Source organism: Hyaena hyaena, unplaced genomic scaffold (assembly GCF_003009895.1).
Source record: "Hyaena hyaena isolate Hyena2069 unplaced genomic scaffold, ASM300989v1 scaffold_186, whole genome shotgun sequence".
NCBI lineage: Eukaryota > Metazoa > Chordata > Mammalia > Carnivora > Hyaenidae > Hyaena > Hyaena hyaena.
Genome location: NW_024080818.1, coordinates 1,809,475 through 1,836,581, shown reverse-complemented (window position 1 = coordinate 1,836,581; position 27,107 = coordinate 1,809,475). Strand labels below are relative to the sequence as shown.

At 41.7% G+C, this 27,107-nt stretch overlaps 1 protein-coding gene across 1 annotated transcript in view; it reads right to left on the bottom strand.

Moving 5' to 3' along the window:
- The window catches only part of WWTR1 (WW domain containing transcription regulator 1), a 140,554-nt gene that overhangs the window by 21,664 nt on the left and 91,783 nt on the right, over window positions 1-27,107 (bottom strand). The window contains exon 4 of the mRNA XM_039241024.1: window positions 6,169-6,371. Coding sequence (XP_039096955.1) covers window positions 6,169-6,371 — 203 coding nt within the window. The remainder of the gene's footprint in view (window positions 1-6,168; window positions 6,372-27,107) is intronic.

The window sequence follows — 27,107 nt, the reverse complement described above, 5'->3', positions numbered from 1 at the left end:
AATTTTTTATTCTTATTTTTTGAGAGAGAGAGGGTGCAAGTGAGCAAGGGTCAGAGAGAAAGAGAAAGAATCCCACAAGTGGCGGGGGTGTGGGAGAGGGAGGAAGAGAGAGAGAGAGAGAGAAAGAGAGACAGAGAGAGAGAGAGAGAAAGAAAGAGAGACAGAGAGAGAGAGAGAGAGAGAGAAAAGCAGGGCTCACCCGAAGCAGCGCTCGTGTTTTACCCAAAGCCAGGTTCGTGCTCCCCTAAAGCGGGGCTCGAGATCACCCGATGTGAGATTCGAACTCACGAACTGTGATATCATAACCTGAGCCGGAAGTCAGATACTTAACAATTGAGCCACCCAGGTGCTCTGTGGTGTACATTTCTGAGTTTTGACAAATCCATGGGGTTGTGAAATAATGACCCCAATCAAGCTACAGAACTGTGCCACCACCCCCAAAATTCCCTAGTGCTACCCCTTGGTAGGCAGCCCGTCCCTACCCCTAACCCCGGCAACCACTTCCATTCTCTGTTTCCTATAGTTTTGCCTTTTCCCAGAATTTCATATAAATGGAATCATACATCATATGTTCCTGTGTTTGGTTCTGGCCTCTTTCACTTAGCGCATGCTTTCTTTCATCTCAATCAGAAAAAAGCCTTCGTCAATTATATCTTTATAAATTAAAAACATCATATTTTTCTAATTAAAAAGAAAAAAATGTCACAAACTGAATGCAAACTTCTTTTTTAAACATATGAAGATACCGGAAGCACGCCTTCAACTAAGATTGCTTTCTCTTCTCAAGTTGCCATTTCTCTCATCAACCTGAAGCTGCTTCTTCGTGTTTGGGAAACTTCACAAAAAATAAAACTCATGATCATGGACAGCGGAGAATGTCTTTCACAAAAATGCACTCTCCACAATGTGTGTGATAGATGCCTGTTGAAAGCAGGGGAGCATCCACCCCTCTGCTGTGACTGTGTGCCGCAGACCGGGCGGGACTCCCCTGCGCCTGTTCGGGTACCGCTTAGTTTGGAGCGCCTGCCCACACTCCAAGATAAATCATCAGTTATCGGATACAAGAAGGTCAACTACAGCAGCCAATGTGAAATTGTAGGGATGATTTTTTTTTTTTTTTTTTACAAATAGTTTATTGTCAAATTAGTTTCCACATAACACTCAGTGCTCATCCCCACAAGTGTCCTCCTCCATGCCCATCCCCCCCCCCCACATCCATCAGTCCTCAGTTTTTGTCAGCATTCAAGAGTCTCTCATGGTTTGCCTCTCTCCCTTTCCCCCACCATTTCCGCCCTTCTTCTCCCCCTTGTTCCTCCGTCAAGTTCCTCCTAATCCTCCTATACGTGCAAACATATGATATTTGTCCTTCTCTGCCTGACTTATTTCGCTCAGCATAACACCCTCAAGGTCCATCCATGTTGCTACACATGGCCAGATTTCATTGTTTCTCATTGCCATGTAGTATTCCATGGTATAGATAAACCACATCTTCTTGATCCATTCATCTGTTGATGGACACTTAGGCTCTTTCCATGTTTTAGCTATTGTTGAGAGTGCTGCTATGAACATTGGGGTACATGTGCTCCTATGCCTCAGCATTTCTGTATCCCTTGGGTAAATTCCTAGCAGTGCTATTGCTGGGTCATAGGGGAGTTCTATTGTTAATTTTTTGAGGAACCTCCACACTGTTTTCCAGAGGGGCTATACCAGTTTACATTTGTAGGGATGATTTTTAATGAAACTCTCCTACTTTAGAAGATTTCTGGGGCGTCTGGGTGGCTCAGTCAGTTGGACATTCAACTTCTGCTCAAGTCATGATCTCACGGTACATGGGTTCGAGTCCCACATTGGGCCCTGTGCTGACAGCTTGGAGCCTGGAGTCCACTTCGGATTCTGCTCCCTCTCTCTCTGCCCCTTCCCCATCCTCTCTCTCAAAAATAAATAAACATTTAAATAATAAAAGATAAGAAAATTACTAATAGAGGGAAACACCAAAAATCTCACAGCCTTTTGATTCTAATTCTGTGGCTGTTCAACAACTTGTTAGCCTTAGGGGACATCGAAAAGAAATAATGAAGTGTCTTAGGTTCACTTTAATACAGCTCTGTGCTGTGGTGTGTCTGGCCCCTGTACTAGGAATGAAACTCTTAAGATGGCAAGTAGGAAATAGTTTGAATTTACCCTTCTGGCCACAAATTTGGCTTAGTTCATTTAATCACTTTGCCTGTCTGTGAAAATACAAGTTATCGGAGGGCATCCAAGTCCCATTTATCTTTTTGTTATTTTTCACTACTTAAATGTTGGTTGGATAAATAAGAAGATAAAAGAAAGAATGAAAAATAATTTTCTATCCTGAAATAATGAAGGCTTACCTGAGATCTGTAATCAAAATTTCCTTAAATCCCTTTGTTAATATTCTACATGATTTCAGTGACAATGGTTAACATTTGAGCCCTGGGCATTATGAGGTGTATGTCAGATGGTGCAGGGAAGACTGACGAGTTGTTTTCTTTAAAAAAAATTTTTTATGTCTTTATTTTTTTTATTTTGTGAGACAGAGGCAGAGAGTGAGTGGGGGGAGGGGCAGAGAGAGATGGAGACAAAGAATCTGAAGCAGGCTCCAGGCTCTGAGTTGTCAGCACAGAGCCCGATGTGGGGCTCGAACCCACGGACTATGAGATCATGACCTGAGCTGAAATCAGACACTTAACTGACTGAGCCACCCAGGCGCCCCACGAGTTGTTTTCTCTATAGTGCAACATCGTCAGACTACATACTTAGAGGAATAATGGCATGGAAGAAGGAAAAGGAAGGAGAAATGAAACCAAATGCCTATATAGTATTTAATTTATAAGGAGCTTTCACACCTATTTTAATTTTCAGAATAGTGATTTCCCAAGAATTACAGAATAAGTTCATCTACTCATTAAATTTTACCAACCTCCCTTCTCACTACAGAGATAGAAATAGGAAGGGGCAGGGGTGCCTGGGTGGTTCATCCAACTTCGGCTCAGGTCATGATCTCACGGTTCATGGGTTCGAGCCCCACATCAGGCTCTGTGCTGACAGCTCAGAGCTGGAGCCTGTTTCAGATTCTGTTGTCTCCCTCTCTCTCTGCCCCTCACCCACTCATGCTCTCTCTCTGTCTCTCAAAAATAAGTAAATGTTAAAAAAAAAAGAAAAAGAAAAAGAAATAGGAAGGAGCCTCTCTCCTGGAAATTCTCTCTTAACAGAACTGCAGGTAGGTCAAGGGTGCCTTCAAGGCAAGGCCCCAGAGCAGCCTGGGCTGCTGGGGCCCTCAGCCAAGCAAGAGGAGAGCCATGCTGTTACAAACTGCCCAGAGAGCAAAGAATATGGAGGCAGTTGTTTACTACCAGGGACACGGCAGTGGGACAGGCTGAACAACCGGAAGTCTACAGATAATCTTCAGACCTCATCAGGACCACCATTTCCTCTACCCTTATTCCTGTTTTCTACCAAATTCTAAAAGGCAGCTAAACAGGTGAGCCAAATATCACCTCTGTTGACAGTCCATTTCCCTCTCCCTGCCCTGGCTTAAGTGCAAATAGTAAGACGGGAAATCACCAAAAAGAAAAACGAGGAGGAAGAGGAGGAGAAGGAGTAAAAAAACCCCACCAAGATGATAGACATAATCCACACCTGAACAATTAAGCAACTTGGCAAGTGCCCCAGAAAACTATCAGAGAACACTCCAACACTCTTTATTGTATGGCCTTAAATAGAATCTTTGACACTGAGAAGCAGGCTGCTTCTGGATGGGAGTGGGGGGAACCTTCTCTGATTAAAACATTTCTTTAGGGCTTTTTTCCTGTATTCCATAATAAAAATAAAGACATCAGAACCACCCATTCCATTTCCTTTCCTCCTCCTAGCTACAACACACACACACGCACACGCACACGCACACACATGCATGCACACGGTCAGAGCTGAACTATGGGAGCCTCCATGAGCAAATCTGGATGTTTCTCCCCACTGTGCTGTACAGCAGAACTGTACAATACGATGCAGCAAAATGCTCCTAGTCCCGCGGCCTCGTGGGATCAGTATTTAATGAACTTGTTTGGCATTTCTGTAATACGAACCATCAATACTACATTAGGGTTCAAAGAGACCTATGGTTGGAATAAAGGAAACAATTTGGGGCACTTTTCCCCACCCCCTTGCAGAAATACTTTCTGTGGGAAAGAAAGAGGTGGGGCAAGGGAAAGAGAAACAAAGAAAGGGGCAGAAACTGAGAAACAAGCCTTTCTTTGCAGAATGGGGATAGCTTTGTGTAAGAAAAACACAACTTGCTAACGGTCATTTACATGTAAAATAAAAGGAAACTTATACATGCTACGACAATACTAATTAATTTACTCTATATTATAAATTAGAAAAAATATCCGAAATGGTGTTATTATCCTAAGACAAAAAATAATACAATTACTTCCTGCTAAGAAACATGATACTGTATATCTAAAAACAGTATAAACAACTGTTATCCTGAAATAACCATGAAAGTTCAGACATAAGTCCTCAGAGAAAAAGGCACAACTGTAGTTACATTATCAAGTTGTATTCCTCAAATTCAGAGGATAGTTCTACTGAACAACAAAGCATAATTTAATTCACTTCCCTCATTTCAAAGGCAAAAATAATTCTAAAGAATTATTTTAATTTACCGTGTCTTTAAAACTTCACACAGTATACACAGTTTCACCCTAGAGTTTATTTCATGGGAAATAACATTATTCATTTATAGAAGTCAATGTAATTTTTTAAAGTATGAGAAGTAACTAAAAGAAAAAGCAGTGTTTACCATGATACCCCTCCCCCCAACGCTTGCAAGAAAGCTCTCTGAACAGTTAAAACTAATTATTTCTTTAAACAAGTGAAAGGAAGCCACCCATGTACCTTGCTTCATGTTAGTCAAACAGCAAAGTCTGAAGAAATAGAACAATAGACTGAAGCTTTCCTCCCTAAAATGCAGCCAGCAAAATTTATGTGACCTAAACACATAGGCTACATTAGTTTAGCAACACAGAAGAAATAATTCTATTCTTACACACACCAACCACAAGCAACCAAGGAGGCAGAAAACTGTGGGTTCCTTCAGAGATGTTCATTTTTTGAAGTGCTGTATTGACCCTGGACCCTCAGAGAACACAGAGCAACATTCTATCCACTGACTGACTGACTGACTGACTGAATGAGTGAATGAAGGATGGATGAATGGAGTATGGCACAAAGGTGCCTAATCAATACCCACTCTATCAGAGACCAAGTGCAAACACTTTCTTTTCTCATTCTCCCTCAGTTTTCTGTAATTGTTTTTCATGCTCCACAGTAGACCAAAGATGGTGGCAAATTCTTTGTCATTTTGTCCGTGGAACGTCCCCTTCTACGATCCACTTTAATCTAGGGCAAATCTGTGATTTTGTGGACTGAGAGCATATGGCAGAAGTGACTTGGTGACAGTTTTCAGAACCAGAACGGAAGACACTGGCGGCTTTGACTTCTTGTTTCTTGGCACATTCTCTCCGGGAGACCCACGCTGCTATGCAATATGTCCTACTAGTGAGACTGCCGTGCTAGCTAGAGACGCCATATTTAGAGGCTCCCGGTTTTAGTCCCAACCAAGACCAGCCTTCCAGCTATCTTCATCATGATGACATGCACTTGAGTAAAGCCATTTTGGACCCTTCAGACCAACCCACCTCCCAGTTACATACTACTAAGTGGCCTTTGTCAATACCATATAGAGCAGAAGAACAGGCTGGCTGAAACCTGCTCAGATTCTTGACCCCCAGAACCGTGGCTATAACACAGCAACTCTTTTAAGCCTCCATGTTTTGGGATAATACGTTACACAACAATAGATACTTGGAACACAGTCTTCCTTTCTTCCTAACTATTAGCAGTAGACCCCAAAGGCAACCATGCTAATATACCTAATTATTGTACTCATATCTCTGGCTCTGAAGACAATGCAGGTAGATGCTGGGAGAAAAAAAACTGGGTTCTCCTCATATGGTTTGGAGTAGGCTTTGGGCCTTTAATGCTTCTATAGAGAGATTGACCCTGAAGGCCAGCAGCCACCTACCCTCCAGCCTTGGCATCAAAGATCATGGAGCCCCCAGAAGGCACCACAGAAGGCCGTACCTGCCTCATGAGCTCCTCTTGGCGCATTCTAATCCTCTCTCTCTCCATTTGGATCCTCTGAAGCCGAAGCTTCTGCTGCTGCTGCTGCTGAGTGGTCAGCGCATTGGGCATGCTCATGAGCCCTGCGGGTGGATTCTGAGTTGGGTGGTTCTGCTGGCTCAGGGTAGTGGGGGCCATTTGCTGTTGGTGCTGGTGATTCATCACTGTGAGAGAGAACACACAGGAAGTTATTGAACAGGGCCTATAATACCTTATCAGAAAAAGACCATCAGAATGCTCTGTGCTTTGGAGTATAGATTCCCAAGATTCCTTCCAAGGTACTTTCTTGTTAATCAGTAATGTTTAAGCAATTATTACCTTAATTCAATTCATGGAGGCTCAGATACTGACCCTACTCCTGACTCATCTAATCTCAGTATTTGTGTCCTGTTAAAAATTATTTCACACCTTCCCTGTGTCTAGAGCACATGTTAAGCCTTTAAGAACATAGTGGTCAAAAGTTAATTCCACAAAAGGTTACCACAACATATGATGTAATTTTCAGTAGGACATCTGGGTGTGTGTGCACTTCTCAACCTGCGTGCTTACAGCAGAGCTAGGAAGAACATGAGCTTACAGATACACAGTGCTGTACAATAATATCTAGGATGGAGGAGTTACTGACAAGCAAGACGTAAAACAAAGCACCTAGACTAGGGGCCTACACAGCAGGACACCATTGATGCTCTGTGCAAAAAGGGCACCCCCTGGGGCGCCTGGGTGGCTCGGTTGGTTAAGTGTCCGACTTCGGCTCAGATCACGATCTCAAGATTCACGATCTTGAGTGTGTGGTGACACCCCAGAGCCTGGAGCCTGCTTTGGATTCTGTGTCTCCCTTTCTCTCTGACCCTCCCCTCACTCCCACCCTATGTCTCATTCTCTCTCCTAAAAATAAAAATTTAAAAAAGAATTTTAGAATCCTTTACTAAATTCTCTAATTGGCATTCCCACACACAAAAAAATATTTTTAAAAAGCGCCAGTTTTTCTTAAAACAGTGAATCAGTCAAATGTGCTTAACTTCTGCTTAGGTAATATCCTGTTATAAAGAAAACCATGCTTTTCTATTTGCTCCTAGATCAATAGGACCCAAAACAACATATAGTTTTACATACTTCATTTCTGCAGAAAAACTCTTGATTTTTGTTATATTTGGTATCACTCTCTTTAAAAAAGAAAATTATTGGCATTTTTTAAAGCTTATTTATTTTGAGAGAAAGTGTGTGAGTGAGCAGGGGAGCAGCAGAGAGAGGCAGAAAGAGAGAATCCCAAGCAGGCTCCACAGCATCAGTGCAGAGCCCAATGCAGGGTTCAAGCTCATGAGCCATGAGATCATGACCTGAGCCAAAATCAAGAGTCAGATGCTTAACCAGCTGAGCCACCCGGGCACCCAGGTATATTTTGTTTAAAGTCTAAAAGTTTAAATATTTTAGATCTTCAGTTTGCTATGGACATCATGTTAGAAACATGTTTTATAACTAACTTTTCTTAAATGAATTTTCAAGTAGCCTAATCAACTATATATTAAATGTATATGCAGACCCATACCACACACACACACACAAGATACTAACACAGATTTTCTGTAGACAAATTGGTCTTCTCATGCAACAATTAATTCTGCAGCAGGAACTTCCTCCGGATGGGGGTAGGGTAAAAGCATTCTTTTTTTAAAAACTTATTTATAATCCCCTCAAATCTTTATTGCATTTCCTGTGTGCCAGGCACTGGGCTTGTAGTTGGATAAATAGCTCCTGCCCTCACAGGAATTAACAGGCTGTTGGAAGGAATGTGAGAAGAAATGAGGTGAATTTATATATGGAGCTGTGGAATGCTAGAGGGTTAGGCTTTGCTAGGATGCTTAGAAATTATCCAGTCCATCTAGTCCATCGTTTTAGTTTATGGAAGAGATTGAAACCTAAGAGAGGTAAAGGGGTGTGCTCTGGTTAGCAACAGGCGGAACCAGAATCGAGTGGAGGCCTCCTAACGTCCCGTCTACCTGCTCTTCCAACCGTCCTTGGCCGCCCTCCACCACCCCTTCCACTGAAGAACAGGAACAGCTGTCGAAACTGAGGGCAGCCAGCTTCGCCTTCAATAGCAAGAAAGTTATCACTGAAACAGCAGGGTCATCAACACAGGGCCCTGGGCCCAAAGCTGCTCATGTTACAAACAGGAAAGGTTCAAGGAAGGTCTGGAAAGATGGACAACTGTCTACTCAGCAAGGAGCTCCTGAAGGGGAGGGAAGGCTTCTTGTGGAATATTCTGCCTAACCAGGTGCAGGCTTCCCTTTCTGAACCGAGCTTGCCACAAAGAGCTCTCACCTTCCGGCACCATTCCTGACACACAGGGAAACTCAGTAACGCGATGGGATGGGTGAAGGAAATCAGTGGGCAACTTCTTCTGTTCTCAGTTTGAGAAGAGGAAAGAAAAAAAGAAAGAAAAGAAAAAAAGCACAGCCACAATGGATGCGAAATAATGGAAATGAGGGTTTCATTTCTCTCATGAAATTCTAGAAACTGTTAGAGCATTTGACAATCTCTACTAGAAAGTCTAGGTAGGGGGTCAGGGATTGTGTACTCACGACCACGGGGGGAAGTGCTCTTGAATACATATTAAAGTACGACAAAGTCCAGATATCCAGAAAGGCTTAATTAATAAGACCTCTTTCAGGCCATAAGGAAGCTTAGATGGAAGAATAGTGATCATTTCCAGGGACAGTCGTTTCTGAACTTCTGAGAAAGAATGTTCCTATTTTTTTCTGCCATAATGGCTATACACAAAAAAGAGAAATCTGTAAATTGAATATTTCCAATCAGAAATCCCCAGATTAGGAAAAAGAAGGTTAAAAAAGCGAGGCTGTTTGTTGGCAGTACAGAGGTTATTAATTTTTAAAAGTGACTCGGGTCTGGTAAGTTAATGATGTGACAGATACATTGGAGCAAGACTATCTTCGGGGACTTGGGAAGACTGCCCTGTCCATGTACAAAGGCTGCACGAAGTTCCCTCACAATGGACTCCTTCTCAACTCCACACAGAACCAAATGCTGCTCGGCAGATTTTATTAGCGTCTGCCTCCTGATCTGGGGGAGTTGGAGACCTGGGAGAAAAGATCTTCTAGAACCACACCCTCGCTGGTCTTCCAAACACCCGCCCTCGCAGAGACATCAATAGGGAGGAATGGGGGAGATGTTGCTTTCTTCCACTTAATTTAGATGTGGTCATGCAGACTACACATCTCCAGTTATTAACTGGAGTGACTAAGACAAGAGCGGAACTTAGACAAGAGTTTTGTTTTCAAAGTCAAGCACATACACCAACAGAATTGTGTATGAGGACATTCACCCATAGTATTGTCTATCATAGCAAAAGTCTAAAAATTCTATCCACCAAAGGGAAATTATGATCCATCTATTCAGAGGAATTCTGCAGAACTATTCCAGAGAATGAGGGAGCAATATATAGGAAACATTGTTCAGAGGGGGAAAAAAATCCATGGGATAGAACTCTATGTGTGAGCATGCTATTGCTTGTAGTTAGAAAGGGAGAGCATATATTTTTTTAATGTTACTTATTTTTGAGAGAGAGAGAGACAAAGGTGTGAATGGGGAAAGGGCAGAGAGAGAAGGAGACAAAGAATCTGAAGCAGGCCACAGTCTCTGAGCTGTCAGCACAGAGCCTGGCACCGGGCTCAAACTTGAGAACCACAAGATCATGACCTGAGCCGAAGTCGGACGCTTAACCAACTGAGCCACCCAGGTGCCCCTAGAGAGCATATTGTACATACACAGCAAATCTCTCTAGTAGGATACACAAGAGACTGGTGGGTGCCTCTGGAGAGGAAAACAAGTATCAGGGATGGGAAGAGATCTTCCCTTTCTTCTTCTGTACTATTTTGAAGTTTTCCTATATGCATTTATTACTTATATAAAACATAAAATATAAAAAATTAAAAACCATTAAAAAAAAAAACCATGGTCATGTATGCATCAAACTCAGTTTTTTCTTGATGGAGTGTAAGGAGATAACCCCCAAATTATCTGATAAACAACAAATAAGGCTTAAGAATATGATCAAGATCATCAAAGCCAAGAGCCCACCTGGTACAGCTCCTCTTGGTGGGGATGACAGAAACCAACACCCAAAGGAAGAGTGGATTTGGTCAAGGTCATAAAATGGTCAGGAGCCTACAAGCCAGGTATCTTGAGTCCACCGAGGTGCCCAGGATTCAACCTGCCACTCTGCTGCCTCTGGTCAATTGATTTTGAACGATTGCTGAACCTTCTCTGAGCTTGCAGATGGTTGAGATTCTTTAAAACCACTGCTTGTGTTAGCTACTCAGAGAAAATGGGGGCAAAGAAGGTCCAAACAGAGATAAACAGAGGGGAGGTCCCCAGGAAAGCACGAGAAGGCAAAACATGTAAATCTGCAATGAATAGGACACTTCTTGGGATAATATTCCGGAACAATTTAGGGAGAGAACAATAGTACAGCTTAAAAAAAAAAAAAAAAAAAAAAGCACAGGCAGAGTATCCCAAATACAGTTTTTGAGGCCAAACCAGTGAAGGGCAGACTGCCATTAAATGCCTCAACAAGGCTAAAGACCTCATCAGCTCTACACTTTTGCCAGTCCCCACAGAAAGGAATAACCCAAACAGAAGATTTCTCCATTGAAGCAGGAATGCATGAAAACTAAAGCAGAGACATCTTTTTTTTTCCTTCCAAGAGACAGAATTCACATTTAAATCCGCATTTATCTTTTTCATTGTTTTCATCTCCTTTTCCTTTTTTTTCCCCCCTTCAATAATTGGCTTCTCTTCTGTTTTTGGAAATCAATAGAACCATGCTCAGCAGCTACGTGGCCAGAAACATTTCACTGCTATCATTTAGAGTAAAGGAAAACAGAGTAAAACAAACTGCACAGCATCTGAGATCCGAACACTCTTTTAAATCAATGACTGTGTCCTTGGTGAAATAAATAGTCCGCATAGGAATGGGGTGTGGCGGCGGGTGACTATCCATGTTGGATATAACCCTTTGGTTAATGCTGCTGAGGGCATTGTACACTGATGAGCCCTGTGGACTGTTCCAGCAAAAACGCTTGTTCCAAGAGTAGGCTCAAGGACAGGAAGGTCCCTGAACTCAGTTCTAAGCCCACACATCATTTTTTACCTAAGAAACAAACACGTAAAAAAAGGTAAAGGCTCTGCCCCTGAACTTTTGCCTTTTGCAGCACAAGGGAATAGAAAGCGATAGTCCATAAAGTGCTTTGGCGGCTTCTCCAGGCCAGGAGCTGCAGACGACGAGGGAGGCCAGTGAATGAGAGGCTGCCCAGTGCGCCTCCTGGAATGTTTGACAAACGTCTTTTTGGCCTCAGAGACGTTCAGTGACTTGCCATTCTGTGTCCTGGGCTTGCTTCCCTCATTTTAAAAATAGGCTTTGGTTACACACACAGACACACACATGCACAATGCCAAGTGAAGAAAACAAAACTTTAAGGGGTTAGGTTCAACTACAAAACCCATCACTGGCCTGGACGGAGCTGGCTCTGAGTAGATTATGGAAAGGACAACAGAGTTCTGAAAGCCAAAGACCTAGAAAGACACAGAAATTACTTTATTCCCTTCAAGTCCTCCTCCCCAATTCACTTGTGTGTCTGGGGAGAGAAAAGAGGAAAGTCTGTAGCTAGGTATGCATTTTTCATCTCATTCTCAGCCTCCTTTTTCCTTCTGACAAATTTCTCAGCTGATGGATGGGTTACCATACCTCACACTCCAAGTTGAAACTTTATTTTTTTTAATGTTTACTTAAAAAAATTTTTTTATTGTGTATTTATTTTTGAGACAGAGAGAGAAGCAGAGTGGAGAAGGGACAGAGAGGGAGACACACACACACAAAATCTGAAGCAGGCTCCAGGCCCTGAGCTGTCAGCACAGAGCCCGATGCAGGACTCAAACTCTCAAACCACGAGTTCATGACCTGAGCCGAAGTTGGACGCTTAACCAACTAAGCCACCAGGGCCCCCTAATGTTTATGTATTTTTGAGAGAAACAGAGCACGAGTGGGGAAGGGGCAGAGAGACGGGACAGAGGATCTGAGGATCCAAAGAGGGCTCTGCACCGCCAGCAGAGAGCCAATGCGGGGCTCGAACTCAGGAACCATGAGATCACAGCCTGAGCTGAAGAAGGATGCTCAACCGACTAAACCACCCAGGCACCCCTTAAGTTGAACCTTTAAAAATACATGATTCTGTCAACATGTTAGAGGCACAATTCCACTGAAGTGAGGGAGAAGGCCTCCTCAAGCACTCTAGGATTTGGGGAGCACTCAAGTACCTACTCCCCAGCTGTGCTTCCGTTCTACCAATAATGGAGAAAGTGTCACATGTTGCTGATTATGGTTCATTAGTTTCATAAAAATGTAATACGCATGAGCTCACACTCATATAAACACAAGGCTGAAAACATAAATATATGTGGGGAGAAAAGACAAATCTCTCCCGAATGGAAGACTTCCAAATAATTTAATGTAAATATACTGTCCTCCAGGAGGGGAAGCAAAACTCCTGCTCCTTAACAGTGGTTTGTATATACTGACCTCCTCACAAAGAGTACAGTATTGAATGGGTGGAGGGGGACAGTAGCTTTACAGTAGAGGACTCTTATCTATCAGCCAGATGAACAAGGTCAACCTCAACAAAGATAAGTCATAGTGATAGCATGACCCTTGATAAGATGTAACAAAAACAACACTTCCTCCCCAAAGCCCATCATCTCAAGTCTTGAATCAGATAAAAACATCAGACAAATTCCAACAGAGGGGAATCCTCAAAATTCCTAAGCAGTACTCCTCAAAACTATCAAGGTCATCAAAACAAGGAAAGTCTAAGAAACTATCATGGCCAAGAACAACGTAAGGGGACATGACACGTAAAGGTAATGTGGTATTCTGTACAGGACCCCGGAACAGAAAAAGATATGGAAAAACTAAGGAAATCTCAAGAAGTATGGATTTTAGTTAATCAATAATGTATTGATATTGGTTCATCAATTATAACAAATGTAGCATACTAATGTAAGATGTTAATAATATGGGAAACTGAATGAGAGTATGTATGAGAATTCCATCTTTCAATTTTTCTGTAAACCTGAAACTGTTCTAAAAAAAAAACAAACTCGTGTATGTGTGTGTGTGTGTGTGTGTGTGTGTGTGTGTAGTAAGCATGTCTTCAGTAAATACCAGGAACTGGGCAGGACACTGTCTTCAATACTATTCATTTTTATAGGGTACATAAAAATGGACAATATTTATAGAGTATATAAAAAATGGATAAATACCAAAAACCCATGGTCTATAGTGTGTTCCATAGGAGCAAATAGATATTAGGCTAGAATAAAAAAAAAATAATAGCTGCTTCCAGAGGTGTTCCCTGGTCAAATAAGATTGGGAAAAGTTAAAAGAATTCATTTTATTGCAGGATTCCTCAGAGCCTTTAAGGCTCTAACAGAGAGTGAGACTTTCCAAGAAGGAATATAAAATGCAGCTCTTCTCAAGCTTGGAAGTCCAGCGTTCTCCTGAGCAGGAATACTGGGAAATGCTGATCCACTGCAACTTAGCAGATGTCTTGGCAGTGTTGAATTTGAACTGCAGATGAATTGGTATTTATTAAGCTCTTACTATGTGCTAAGCCCCCTACAGTCAGCTAAGCAGATGTGTAGGACACGGAGCCAGAGAAAGGAACACAGCAGCCTGGTGAATGTTGAACAAAGTGGTTTTACTTGCCTAGATGGACCAACTGCTATTCAAGATACAAAGGAATGTAAAAACAAAACACAGGGAAAACAAGGGTTAGAAACGACTACCAGAATCTCTGCTTAAGTTCTTCATAAGCAATGACTGATAGGAACACTGCAAAGACAGTTTAACTTGTGTATCAGTTGTCACAAAACCTTACTGAACTAACTTTACTTCCATATATTCCAAAATAACCTATCTTTTTAGAGGGATTTTTTTTACTTGCTCCTATGATAAAATAACATTAAATGTTCCAAAGAATCCTTCCAACATCTTCCCTTGAGAGTGGGAGAGCTTCAAAGAGGCTGACTTAGAGGCTTTGAATACCTGGTTGCAGCTTCCTCAAAGCAGGTGAATATGCAACATTCAAATACACACTTGATCTGGGATCCAGGGAACGTCCTCAGTTTGATGTCTGGGCTAATGAGTTTATATAAATTGCAGGGCGCCTGGGTGGCTCAGTCGGTTAAGTGTCTAACTTCGGCTCAGGTCATGATCTCACGGTTCGTGGGTTCGGGCCCCGCATCGGGCTCTGTGCTGACAACTAGCTCAGAGCCTGGAGCCTGTTTCGGATTCTGTGTCTCCCTCTCTCTGACCCTCATGCTGTCGCGCTCTCTCTCTCTCTTAGAAATAAATAAAACATTAAAAAAATTTTTTTAAAAGGTTTATATAAATTGCATGAGAAGCACCTTCCAAACACATAACTACCCTACAAGAGGGTGTCACAAGGGGCTCCTGAATCATGACCTTTAGAATCACTTCATTTTCTGTCCCTGCTCTGCAAAAGCTGGAGCTGAGGTCTGTCACAAAGGGTAACCAACTGTCCTGATCTGACAAGAGACTTAGGGGTTTCCTGCAACACGGGGTATCAGGGCTACCGCTGGGAGAGCCCAGGTAGATGGGGTGGTTGGTCCCCTAGGCTGTGAGCATCATGGTCCCAGAGCTAACTCGTGGAAGTAGAACCCCCACCCCCCACCCCAAGTTTCCAGTTTCTATTCGAATGTGTTTCCTTACAAAGAGAACTAATGCCAGGATGAAGTTAACCATTTGATATGTAGAACCACAGCGAGGCAGTCCATCCAGACTAGCTCTCACTGTGTCCTCCATGGATGACACCTAGTTGACTGTCCTTTGGTATCCACATTATCTGATAATCAGAGAGGAAATATCACTCCTCCACTTAGCCTGTAACTTTTTAAGGAAATCAAGCACTATTTAGGACACTGCATTGCATCACTAAGAAGCATGCACTTGATTAAGTCTGAAAGTCAGGAAAACTTTCCTGTTGGATTCTTGGTTGGGCCATACATGCTGAAGAAAAGCGCCTTTAAGAAACACCGAACTATTCTCTTCTGTGATTTGAACCAATTCTCATCTTCCTGAGAGCCAGATTTGTGCTCTTTCTAAGTAGGACCTAAAGAAGGAGCCAAGTCTCCACCTACCCCTTGGAACCAATACCAATGATAAGGACTTTCATTACAGAAACAGAACAAAAATAATTTAGTGCACTTCAGATCTGCCTTACTGATGCATAGACACTAAATACTATACTAAGTTTCAGGACTCATGGGTGGGAAATTGGTAGTACCATTACGCCTATTATTTTACAAGTGAATATTAAATGAATACTAGATTTCTGTGGCTGTTTTCTCTTCATATCCAGAGCAGAGGTGCCTGCTCAATGTCCATTTCATTTTGCTCTGTTTTATCATTAGTGGTTTACAAACTCACTTTCCCCACAATGCACATTACAGGTGGTAGGGCCACATATTCACCCAACTTTGTACCATCACCATAGAAGTTCAAGCTGAAGGGACCTGAGTCCATGTAGCCCAGGGTTCTCAAACATTTCGTTAGTAATAAGATCCTTCCCCAGAGCCGACATATGACATGAAACAGAGGCAACCCACATGTGTAGAGAGTTCAGTTCAAAGCAAGCCTAGATCCTGAGCTGGTACCGGTGGGTAAGGGAGCACTTAAATGGCGGCCTTTTTGACGATCATCTCTAAATCCTCTTGGTCTTGCTTTCACTCTGCTTTTCCTACAGGCATTTCTCAGCTCTTGTACAAAAATATTAAACCAACTTTAAAAATCTGTTGAACAGACAGCTTTTGGAGTCCAAATACTAACTAAGCTTAGCTTCTGCTCACTCATATCCCTCTAAAATTGTAGCATGGGATCTTGGGACACAATTTAAAACCAGTGACGTTAGGCCAATTCACTAATTTTAGAGATGACCCTTGGAAGGATAAATGACTGCACAAATTATAGGAATAGACTGTGACAAACCTAAGCAGCCTGCGGAATATGCTAGAATGCCATGGCTGGCATCAGTTGCACTGATCACAGTTGCTGCCCTGTGCTGCTCACCCTCAATAATCAAAAAGTATTTACCGAGTTAAATTCAGTGACAAAGAGGGGTGCCTGGTTGGCTCAGCTGGTTGAGTGTCTGACTTTGGCTCAGGTCATGATCTCAGAGTTTGTGAGTTCGAGCCCAACGTCAGGCTCTGTGCTGACTGCTCAGAGCCTGGAGCCTGCTTTGGATTCTGTGTCTCCCTCTCTCTGTCCCTCCCCTACTTATACTCTGTCTTGCTCTCTCTCAAAAATAAAGAAAACATTTAAAAAAATAAATTCAGTGACAAGGATGTGTTTCCTTTTCCCTATCATTTCCCAATTTCATGCAAAAGCCTAATGTAGACTAAAGTAATTAAATTATTTACTACTACAAAATGATGAAATCAATATGAACCACATGTTTGTATGCTCTGGTTTTACAAAAAATGATATAGGGCTTTCTTCTTCAGTCCTTTTTTTTTTTTAATGTTTAGTTTTGAGAGAAAGACAGAGCGTGAACAGGGGAGGAGCAGAGAGACAGGCAGACACAGAATCTGAAGCAGGCTCCAGGTTCTGAGCTGTCAGCACAGAGCCCAACAAAGGACTCGAACCCACAGACTACAGATCATGACCTGAGCTGAAGTCAGAGGCTTTACCAACTGAGCCACCCAGGCTCCCTGCTTCTTCAGTCTTAAAAAAAAAAAAGAAAGAAAGACACATCAGGTAACTTTGAAAAGTTACATTTCATAATTCAGGAAGGTTTAAGCGAGAAAAGGTGCTGCCATCAGGCAATACTAGACCTTCTGGCCACAGCAGATTTTGGAAAGTAATGATATGCAACAGCAAGAAGCCAAAACATACAGGTGTAAATCGTTTCTGACATATGTGCACACCCAGCCACACCAAGCTTCAAAAATATTTCAGCGTCAAGAGCATCTGAGTACAGCTGTGGGTCTTTTCCTCTCTGTTTATGGGCCGTACATGGCTTAACTCATGTGAACTGGCCAATGTCAGGTGTCACGCAGCCCTGTCTGATAGAAAACACATGTCTACAGAGGTAGGAAGAAAAATCCAGCCACGGTCCAGCCTTGACTCAGTCACGATACAATGAAGAGGAAAAAAGGGCTGCAGACACGTCTCTCTCCCTTCTTGTGTCTCTCTCAGCTCCTGCCAACAATGAGCCGCTTGTTTCTCTTATTTCCCAGAAACAGTATTAGCTGTCCAACAAGGTCAGCAAAAAAAAAAAAAAAAAGGCAACTTTTCACTTCAGGGTGCATTTGGTTCCAAAAATCTGTAAAGTATTAAACCAAGAAGTTGTACTATCCCAACTTCACACTGAGCCCTTTATTCCGAGTCTGGGTGAGAATAACCACAAGGCAATTTCTCAGCCTGCTCGGTTGATATGGCACAGAGCTCCGGGTTGTGTTCGCTCCTGGCCTCACCGTTTCAAAACCACTTCCAGGTGCCCCAACATTTGACAGGTGGACCTTAAGTCTTCCAGATACCCCCAGCTCTTCTAGCTTCAGACTTGCAACCCAAACTGCCATTGCTTCACAGGAAACCCTGAATTATTCATACCAGAAGACGATTTTCCCACTTGCTATCCTGTCCACCTGTCTACACAGTAGTAAGCTGACAGACCAGTGTGCAAGTGTCGGGTAACTGTGCTCTCCTCGGTGCACATGATGGAAATGCCTGTAACACTGGTTTTTATGTGTTCCTAGCAAAGGCAGGACCTAAAATGCGTATTTTACTGGCATTTAAAAGATTTAGCCATCAGTTTTCTCATTGTAATATACCCAGAACAAGCTAGATGTAATATACCCAGAACAAGTGGCCTGCTGGTTTCTTCTGGATCGTTTTGCTGTGAATAAATCGTATTTCTTCCACCTAAAGCAGCACCGGCATGTGCTACTCTGATTCATTTGATTTATGGGACCTCACAAGATTTATCAAAAGTGGCCTGTGACAGGAAGTACATCTATGAAGCTAGTGAACTTAGGCAAATAATGACCTAAGTTGGAGAAAGAGGAAATTGGGTGCTTTGCCGTGCTGCTCCACAAAGTTATCTTTGTGTCTTTGAATTTAATTTGATGGCCTGGCAATAGCAAAACCAACACTGTGTTATTATCTTCAGACAATAGGTACACTTTTATCCCAGCAGGAAATGGAAACTCTGATTCATGCATTTATTTTCATTAGTCAGGAGAGAGTTTATTGTAGCTTTTTATTGGTTCACTTTCCTGAATGATTATAAAACTACTCCAGGTGCAAACTGTGGCAACCCAAGCAAAGTAACAGAAAATGAGTCTATAGCTGTGTCCCACGAGAGGCAGAGAAAAAGCTGTGAGAGGCGAGAGGCCGAGAAAAAGTTAAAAAGTTGTGCGTGTGAAATGCTAGTGTTTAATCTGTTTTCTTTCTGAGGTATCATTTTAGTAAACATCTTGATTCTTTAAAGAGCTCATACAACAGACACTCCAAGAAACAGTCAAAGAACTTGAACAACTTATGAAATAGAACAAGCAATTAGTAATCAAACACTGAAAAATCATCACCCTACAAGGAATCACAGAAATGTAAAGTTAAGAGCCACTGTTCAGCAATGAGATTAGCAAAGATAATGATGTGATGCAGGTGAGTGCTTTGCATCAGGGTAGGATGCTTGGGGGGCGGGGGGAGGGGAGAATTTTAGCAGGGGTAGCAGCATTAGGAAATCTGGTAAAATTATAGGTCAAGTTTTGAGAATATGTGCATGTATGTATTCTGAGGACTATATCCCTAGTTCTTATGGGGTTCCTAGTGATTCCAAAAAGTTAGTTACCTTTGAAATGAAAAAGTATCAAAGTATTAGTCATGGTGGTGTTTGGATGCTAGGACTACAGCTGAATTTTTCTTTCCAGCGTTCTACAGTTCATTTAATTATTCATTCACCAAATATCTGCTGAGCCCCAGTCGGGTACAAGGCACCGTTTCTGGTTGCTAGAGAGACCGATGAACTAGAGTCCTGGCCCTTTGAGAGAGTATAGTCTAGTAAGGAGACAGAGAAGAGCAAATATATAGTGTAACTCTTGGGAAAAGGGCTTTGCACAGATAAATGTGGAACTATATTAGGCACAGAAGTTAAGGAAGGCCTCTCTGAGGAGGTGATACGTGATCTAAGAAATCTGAATAACGTGCAGAAATCAGGGTGGGGGGGCACCTGGGTGGCTTAGTCGGTTAAGCGTCCGACTTTCGCTTAGGTCATGATCTCGCGGTTCGTGGGTTCGAGCCCCGCGTCGGGCTCTGTGCTGACTGCCAGCTCAGAGCCTGGAGCCTGTTTCAGAGTCTGTGATTCCCTCTCTCTCTGACCCTCCCCTGCTCACGCTGTCTCTCTCTCTCTCCTAGAAATAAATAAAACATTTAAAAAAAAAAAAAAAAAGAAATCAGGGTGGGGGGCCATACTAGGCTGAGGAACTGTGAGTGCAAAGCCTAGGGTTGGAAGGTGCCCAGCCGGCCGGTCTGGAGTACTTGTGCAAGACAGGGAGGCCCACACAGCTGAAGAGCAGAGTGGGAGGGCAAGTACGAGGGGCCCTGGGGCCTCATGGCTGTGGTGAGCACCGCAGTTGACCTCTACTCCAGAGTGATAGGAATCTCCTTTCCGCTCATGGCTCAGACCATGTGGGAAACCACCAAGAGTGTTTCGTACATTATGTAAGTTAAAAATTCTGAAGAAACCTGGAGATGGAGAAGTTCTGGGGGTACACACCTCTGAATTAGCATCTCTGGGCTATTGTCTCTCAGCCCAGAGTTCCAGGCCACCTTTGAGGAAGAAAGGAATAAGTTTTGGAGTAGGGGTAAGAGGAGCTAGAAATCAGCAGCTCCACTTTTAAAAACTTAACCAGAGGAGATTCTGGTCCCAAGCAAAACAAAACAAAAACCTATACATCTAAGTTTTATCTGGGAGGCTGTGCCAAGGGGGTTTTGTTCTTAAAAACAAAAGTAAAATACACTCAACAAAAAGCTACAACTCTGGATTTTCCAAAGTTTATCCTTAAATCAAACAGGGTATGTGATCTTGCTTTGGTGTTCAGACATTCCTGACTGGTTCTCTGAGACCATGCCATAGCTCAGTGTTTAGGAAGGTTACAGAAAACTTCCTTCTGAAACCCCTGGTGTTCTCACTGTTGTGAGATTTTTTGAGGACTGTCACCTAGAGCACAGTGTCTACATCATTTATGAGAAACTGAAGGGAGAACTCCCTCTTTGGCATCTATATATATAGAAAAACCACATTTCTCCTCAACACCAGGCGAGCCCTTACCTCATAAAGTCTTTGACTCCCGTAACTGAACTATCTTCCTCTTCATAAGAGGCCCCAAGTCTCAAAGCTAAATATGTGTATACCTCTAGCATAGGGCCTGTGGTATACATTTTTCTCTCTGGCGTTACTATTTCCTCAGCCTTAGTCTCCCTTTACCACAACTTAACTCAAATATTTATATGTACCCTTTCTCATTATGTGTTTTGTAAGAAGCAAGAATAGGGAATAAATGAATGGAAGCATCACAGTTTCATTTTAAAACTCTATCTCTGTGTACATATGTACTCTATCTCTGTGTACATATGTTATTGGTTAATTACATAATATTCTGTGAGGCTTAACTGAGCATGCTGGGAATGGTGCTTGCTCGTCACCTCAAGGAATAGAGTTCACACATGACCTAAGAGCACACCTTAGAGATCTGGTGGACCAAAAAGTGTCGCATCATATTGCACTATCTTTATGGAATATACTCATGAGAGGAGCTGGCTGCCTGAAGCAAATGAAGCTCCTCCCCCCATCTTCCACAGACACTACCTTAGCCAAGGGATCAAAGCCAACATCACCTATACTGGGACAAACTGACATCATCAGTTTGTGCCCCTTGATAGGAGCCAACAAGAAGAACACATCATCACTCTTGTGATGATGTGGCATTCCTGCCAAAAATGTGTAACCTAAATCTAACCCTTGAGGAAACACTAGACCAATCCAAATTAAAACACAATCTAGGGGCGCCTGGGTGGCTCAGTCGGTTAAGCGTCCGACTTTGGCTCAGGTCATAATCTCACGGTTCATGGGTTTGAGCCCCGCGTTGGGCGCTGTGCTGACAGCCAGCTCAGAGCCTGGAGCCTGTTTCGGATTCTGTGTCTCCCTCTCTCTCTGACCCTCCCCTGCTCATGCTGTCTCTCTCTCTCTCTCTCTCTCAGAAATAAAATTTAAAAAAATTTTTTAAAAACCACAATCTACAAAATAACTGGCCTATACTCTTCAAAGATATCACGATCCAAAAACACAAGGGTCCAGAAATTATTTCAGATAAAAAGAGATTAAATAGACAGGACAACTAAATGCAGTACATGACGCTTAACAGATCCTGACCAGAAACCAAAATAGCTAGAAAGGACATTGTTGTGGCAAATGAAGAAATTTTCATACATGGATATGTTTGAGAAAGTAATATTGATAACTAATGTGAAATTTCCTGATTTGGAAACGTATACAATCTGAAGTATTTAGGGGTAAAAGAGCATGAGGTCTCCAACCTAATCTCAAAACGTTCATGGAAAAAAAGGAAAACACATATATATATACATACAGAGAAAGTAAGATAAGCAAATGTGGCAAAACACAAACAATTAACAAAGGCAAATCTGGGCAAAGGGTGTATGGGAGTTCCTTGTACTACAAACTCTTCTGTAAGTTTAAGATTGTTTCAAAATAAAAGGTGACATATTAAAAAAAAAAAAAAGTAACAAGAAAGAAAACCTTCTCTATACACACCCTAAACTCCCTGGAGACTGAAAATTCTCAGTCTGGCAGGGCCCAGAGAAACTGCGTCATATATGGGCCATTGTATTGTAACATTTTTATCTTTGAGGAAACCCCCACTAAACAATGGTTTTGAGAACTGACCAGGGTTTGAAGGGGAGAGAACCCCAGTTGGAATATGTGCTAAGAATTCTGACACCTCATACTCACTGTTCCTCCCACCCTCCCCACCTCCACGCCCAACCCCAACCGTTACTTGGAAATAATTCTAGGTGAAATTTGTCAGAAGGTACTGACTTCCGGTTATAAAATAAATTAGTCATGGGATGTAATGTAAAGCGTGGTCACTATAGTTAGCAATACAGTATTGTATAACAGAATGTTGCTAAGAGTAGATCTTGAACATTCCCATCATAGGAAAGAGAACTTTGTAACTATGTGTGGTGACAGATGTTAAGTAGATTTATTGTAGTGATCATTACTATAACACATGTACATATGTTACAGTATGTACACACTGCAATATGTATACATATCAAATCATTTTGTTGTACAACTATTATAACTTTATGACAAATATATATATATTTTTTAAAAAGGAGACAATCATATTAAAAAAAAAAAAAAGAGCCAGAAAGACAGGAAGGAATTGCCCTATGGGACTGGTTGGAACAGTCTTTTAGAAGAAACAGTTCTGGATAATTGTGCCTGACACACATCAAACTAAAGAATTACAAGTTTTCCTAGGCAGAATCTGAGCTCCAAGAGTTAACTGACTATAAAGCTTGAGGTCTTTCAGTGAAAGGCCCTTATTTCCCAGAGTCAGAGCTGACGACACTGTTCCACATTGGCCTTCTTGACAGAAGAAAGAAAGGACAAGCTGGGAAGCCCAGAGTTGGGTCTGGAGAAGGCACCAGAGAATGCAAACGCATGAAAGTATGTTTCAAGAAGAAATGTGTCAGGCCAAAGCCTTTAATTTTAATACGGTTTGGGCCCTAGGACTTCCTCTAATTACAGGGGGAAAAGTTTTGAATTTAAAAACAGGGCAGAGACAGAGGAGAAGATGACACACAAATGACTGAAACGTGCTGTAGACTGGAGAAGTGGGGTCTCCAGCAGAATATCCCTCAGTTGCAGGGTCTCAGGCAGTAGCAGCAGACAAACAACATCAGCGATGGAGACCAAGAGTCCAGGAGCCTTCCTATCTGCAGCTGCCCTGAGTGCTCATTTTATTACGATGGGATGATCCAGCCCCACTTGGGGAAAGATCAGTCCATTCTATTTCACTCAGGCATTACAGCATTGATAGGGGTGGAAATGGAAATATTTTTCTTGATATATCAAGTGGACGTTTTGAAGCAGCTACATGAAAGTCTTGTGAGCCAGGACTAAATCACCCACATTAAAAAATATTTTTTACTTTATTTTCCTCCAGCTCGGCAAATATGTAACTCTTGGCAAAACTGAAAACTCACAACTCGCTCTTCACTGGTGTCTGAGAAGTAGAATACTGGAAAGGAAAAGGACTAAAATAATACGGAATGAAATGCATGACATGTACTGGGAAGCAAAATAACTTCAAATGAAACTTCCATTTATGGCTTAGTCAAAAACATATGGATATGCAAGCTGAAAAACAAAGCTGGTGAGAGACTAAGTCCCTGGTGAAAAATATACTTTTTGTGTATCGACAACCTTAAATCATTTATTGCACAAGAAAGTAGTGCTCCGGTCAAACCCTCCCCCCACCCACCTCAACACACAAGGTGAATCTGCAGGCAATTACTTGTTTAGTTTGATAAAAGCAAACCATATCAGAACTGTATTTTTAAGCGATTCCTATACTTTACTAACAAACATTCCAAAGAAACTGGGAATAAATGAGGAAATTAAATAAAAGCACAAAATTTTATGTACAGGAGTATTTACTACAACATCATTTATAATGGTAAAAACAAAAAGTTAGAATCAACCTGTATGTCTCTCAGCTGAAGAACTGTTAAATATAGTATAGTCACCTTCTAGAATATTATATAACCACTAACATGATGTAAGGATTTATAAACAGAAATATGCCCAGGTCCATTCACAGCCATTTATATGTATACAGTAAAACTGTGGCTTGTGAGTAACTTGTTCTGTCAGTGATCTGTAAGATGAGCAAACATTTCTAATAAATTTTAACTTGATAAATGCACGATGTCATGCAATATTAGTACGTGATACTGAATGTCACATAATCACAACTGATGTTTCAATGGTTCTTGAAATTTGCCTTGATATGCAAGTGCTTTGGATTACAAGCTTGTTTCTGGAATGATTTATACTCACAAACCAAGTTTTAATATGTATATATATATGTATATGTATGTATTTAGTATGTATATATGTATACAGAGAAAGAATATATATATACTATAGAGAGAGTATACACATCTAGATATATAGATAGACAGATATGAATTAAACAATGAGAATGTAGTTTGTACCTATCAGAATCATAAAGACTAAAAATCTGATAATGGACATTATTGGCAAGAATAGAGGGAAAGGAACATTTTGATACTCTGTTGGTAAGGGTGTAAGTTGGTGTAATCTTTTGGGAGGGAAGCAGAACATCTATTAAAACTTCAAATGTGATGGCGGACCCCTGTCCGTGAGCCTCTCGGAGTGGAGCTGTGCCAGATGAAGCGCAGCGCCAAGCCATTGCCCAGCATCCTGACCCCAAACCATTGCCCAGTGCTGTGGGCACTGAGGGGGTGGGCTGGACAATAGGGGGGAAAAAAAAGAAAAAAGAAAACTTCAAATGCACATAATTTTTGATTCAGGAAGTCCACCTCTGCAAAACTATCTTATTCATAAACAGCATAAGGCACAAGAAATTATGTTAAGCACTGTAGCACTGTTTACTAACAGTCAACTATCAGAAAAGAATCTAAATATCCAGCATAGGGGACTGTTTAAATAAATTCGGTACATCAATAGAGTGGAATATTATATATTCCTGGCAAATAAAGAATACATCTATAAGTACAGATTTAGAAAGCTCTCTAGGATATGTTAAGTTTAAAAAAGACATATACACCCAAGCATACATATGTATGTGGAGTATTTCTGGAACACTCAGGAAGCTGGTAGCAGTGTTTTCGATGAAAAGGAGAGAAGGGCTGGAAGTCTGGTGTGAAGGAGACTTACTTCTCATGAATACTCTTTGGTAAATTCTGTGTGAATTTTTTGTGTTACTTTTCCAATAAAAACAGCTAATCAAAAAATACTGTAGAAAAATATTAATTGAAATGGAAAGATACGGTATCTTAAATGAAAAATAAGCTACAAAAAATATAAAAGATTTTCCAACCTTTTTTGTTCACACTTACATTGAAAAAGAAAAAGAAAAGCACATGAGAAAATGTGTGATTCTGAATGGTCAGATTACAGCGTTGTTTTTTTGTTTGTTTTGTTTTTTTTTTTTACTTTTTCAGTTTCTGCTGATCAGCTGTTCTACATGACTAAAGAATAATTATATAATATGGGGAAAGAACACTGTTGAATCTTATTGCCTCAAATATGTTTAGGATCTCATCTTTTCCTGATTTTTTTTTAAACCAGGGAGAGGGGGTGATCTTCCTTTCTTCAGCACTTAATGAGAAGAGACCATGAAGCCTTTTGTTTTCTTGGCTTCTTACAGTTATTTTGCTGACTTCATCACAGAGAATTATTCAGAGTCAAGCAAGGTGGAACAGCTGTCCCTGACCACCAGCAACTGCAAAACACCCAGGGAACAAATTTAGACTTCCAGAAAGGAAGAAGAAATCAATCTTCCAGTTGATATGGGATGGGTGAGGTGATGATCACACACAGGCAGGGACATCACCAGGCACCCCAAAGAGATCAAAGAAGAGTGTCCAAATGTCACTCAGCACTTATTAATTTGGAACAAGTGGCCAAAGGACAAACCATCCCGGAATCCCTTCGTTTCAAATTTTAACTGGGTGAAATTCCCCACAACAAGGAAGCGCCTGAGGGCAAACTATTGGAAGTCAGCCAACAGATACTACAAAAACTGTCAAAATTATTTTTAAAACTCTCAACAAAGACCCACAGCTTGGTGAAGAAGTTAGACTCCATTAAAAATAATTAAATAATAGAGGCAATACACACAGAGACTTTGGAAAAGCTTGACCCTGCCTTTACCTCCTTCCTAAGAGGTTCTACATTCCTTTGGGGTAGGAAGTGCCTGTCTAGAATTTTTTAGGAGTTTAGCCCTGCAGAGGTCTGATTCTCTGGTCAACTCTCAGCAAGCGAAGTTCAAGGTGAGCTTACACACTTACTGAGTGAATTTAGACAATACAGTTCAATAATCTGGATCCCAAAGCACAATGTATTCCCTTGTTTTTTAAGGTTACCTGGTGTGACTGGAGTCAAAACTCTCTGCAAAGTGGCTTCAGCGTTCATGTACCCATTGCTCATGCGTATACTAACACCAACAAGTGCCCAGATGACAGATGCTAATGCCATAATAAATGTCTATTTTGGACAACGAACCCAGTCAAAAAGTTGGTGAGCATATTCAGAGTTTGTTTCAGATAATCAAGTTAAAGAACAGATCATCTGAGTGGCTTTCGGCCATTTGTCATTATGGCATTCTCCAATCACCATGCTAATATAACACACACAATTCTGTCGCAGCTTCCACACCTGGCTGATGACCAGAGGCACCTGGGCAACCTGAAGACAGCACCCATTCCCAGACCCCAATCTACATCATCTGAAACAGTACTTCCCAGAGGTGGGGGGCCCAGGCATTATTCGAGGCAGCCCATGGCTGCTCTTTAAGGAGCAATCGGGTGACCGGATTCTGAAGACTCCTGTTTAACACATGCCCCTAAGGGGTCTTCCTAGTGTTAGAGCTGGATCCCTGCTGGGAGAAACACTGATCTTAGAGACTAGGGAAGTCCTTGTTTGCTAATGGCAGACTCAGTCAAC